The sequence below is a fragment of the Chiloscyllium plagiosum genome, unplaced genomic scaffold (assembly GCF_004010195.1).
Source record: "Chiloscyllium plagiosum isolate BGI_BamShark_2017 unplaced genomic scaffold, ASM401019v2 scaf_91200, whole genome shotgun sequence".
In the NCBI taxonomy this organism is placed as follows: Eukaryota; Metazoa; Chordata; class Chondrichthyes; order Orectolobiformes; family Hemiscylliidae; genus Chiloscyllium; species Chiloscyllium plagiosum.
The window spans coordinates 1-2,141 of NW_025198825.1; the positions used below are offsets into that span (position 1 = coordinate 1).

General features: G+C 47.1%; 1 protein-coding gene across 1 annotated transcript; it reads left to right on the plus strand.

Annotated features, from left to right (window-relative positions):
* Window positions 1-525: 525 nt before the first annotated feature.
* On the plus strand, window positions 526-1,266 carry timm8b (translocase of inner mitochondrial membrane 8 homolog B (yeast)). Its single transcript, XM_043684854.1, has one exon. It carries the CDS (start codon window positions 724-726, stop codon window positions 1,003-1,005), a length of 282 nt encoding a protein of 93 aa, XP_043540789.1. The 5' UTR covers window positions 526-723; the 3' UTR covers window positions 1,006-1,266.
* Window positions 1,267-2,141: the final 875 nt, after the last annotated feature.

Below are 2,141 nucleotides of genomic sequence, written 5' to 3' on the forward strand. Positions count from 1 at the left end.
TCCACACTGTAGGGAATCTAATCTAATCTAAGCTTGATGCAGCCACACACAAAGGTGGCCGTCAGGATGAGGGTAGCATTGTGTGCGTTATTTTCCCCTATTTCTAGATGTTTATACATTGCGTCTCTTTGAATATTGTCCATCTTTGACCAGAAATTTCTGAAAAAGGTCTGCAAGTCTGGCAGCATCTGTGAAGAGAGAAACCGAGTTAACATTTCAGGTCGAGTGACCCTTCCTCAGAACTGTGGTGAAGCAGGGTCACTTTCCTCAGAACTGTGGTGAAGCAGGGTCACTTTCCACAGAACTGTTCTGAAGCAGGGTCACTCAACCTGAAATGTTAACTCGGTTTCTCTCTCCACAGAACTTTTCCATCAATTTCTGTTTTTGGGTCCCTTTGGCATCCTAGTAGCCAATCAACATCCTCCAGACAGGGATCTGATGGTGCGAGATGAACGGATACAACGCTCTGCCTGATTGGGTGGATTGTGGCATATGTAAATCAGCAAAAGCGGACGGGAAAGAAGGAGGCAGATTCTGTACCTAATTTATTATCGAGGTACAAACCCCACGCAAGTTAGCGTTGTAAGTTTATTAAGCCAAGTTATAATTAGCAGTTTAAAATGAATAGTTAAATCCAGTCACCTTGACATAAAGGGAAAACGAGAGCTAGACCTGAACGTGAGTAGCGATCATTTCCGTTCGGTGAGGCGGCTGGAGTCGGTGATGGATGACTTTAGCTCCTCCATGGATCTGGGTTCGTCAGCCGGAGGCTCGGACCAGGCGGAGCTGTCGCGGCTGATTGCGGTGGAGCAGCAGAAAGCTCAGTTCCAGCTCAAGGTGCACAACTTCACCGACGTGTGCTGGGAGAAGTGCGTGGAGAAGCCGAGCTCCCGGCTCGACTCGCGGACCGAGGCCTGCCTGGTGAGCTGCGTGGACCGCTTTGTGGACACCACCTTGGCCATCACCAATCGCTTTGCCCAGATGGTGCAGAAAGGGGGCCACTGAGTCAACATTACAGTGAAGGTGACTGGCAGACCTCCCGTGGAGCGAAGGAAGAAGGGTGTGTCTTGTACATGTTCTGGAACCAAACCATTGCATTGTCTTTTGTACTTGTACATGCTTTGAGCACATTTCAGTGTGAATGCCCTTGCTGCAAGGTCATTTCAGCAACTTCCTCTGCCACTGTGTGTGCGTGTGTGTTTTGGCTGCACACCAATCCTGTGTAAATTCAGAAAAATGCCATTAAAGTCTTTTACTTCATTGCTACCTGGGCGTCCTCTTTCTCAATTGGATCTGAAGAGAGAGAAACAAAGATTACAACCACAGAAGAGGGCGTGTGGGGGACTGGGAGAGTTGCTGCAGAGAGCTGCAGGGCCTTGCTAGGCAGAATGGCCTGGCTGGAGTGTTTTTAACTCGTGTATGGATATTTTCTAATCAACCTGTTTAGGGATATTATTAGGCACCTCTGTGGGATTTTCAACACAGGTCTTCCAGTCAAGAGATAGAGAGGCTGTATCACTGTACCACAAGAGCCCCTGCTTCTGGGCAGTAAATGTTCACTGATTCCTCCCAGACACTAATCTATTTCCCTTTTGATCGAAATTCTAATTGCCGAGGGATATAGATGTCGGGTGACCAGAACTGCGTGCCGTACTCCAAATACGGCCTTGCCAACATCTTGTGAAAGACGTCCCAATTCCTCTACACAGTGCTGTGACTGATGGAAAAAGCAAGTATGCTGAAAAACTCCCCCTTCAAGGAGAGTCGTAGAGTTGCACATCACAGAAACAGACCCTTTGGTCCAACTTGTACATGCTGTCCACGTTTCCTAAGCTAAACTAGTCCTACATTCCTCTCGACGTTTCCTATCTATGTACTTATCCAAATGTCTTTTAAATGTTGCAACTGTACCTGCATCTACCGCTTTCTCTGACAGTTCATTCCACATAGGAACCACCCTCTTCGTGAAAACGTTGCGCCCTTTTAAACTTTAAATAAAAATCGAAAGAACTGCAGGTGCTGTAAATCAAAAACAAGGGCAGAGGTTGCTGGAAAAGCTCTGGCAGCATCTATGAAGAGAAATCAGAGTTAATGTTTCAGGTCCAGTGGAGGGTCTGAGGAAAGGTCACTGGATCTGAAAT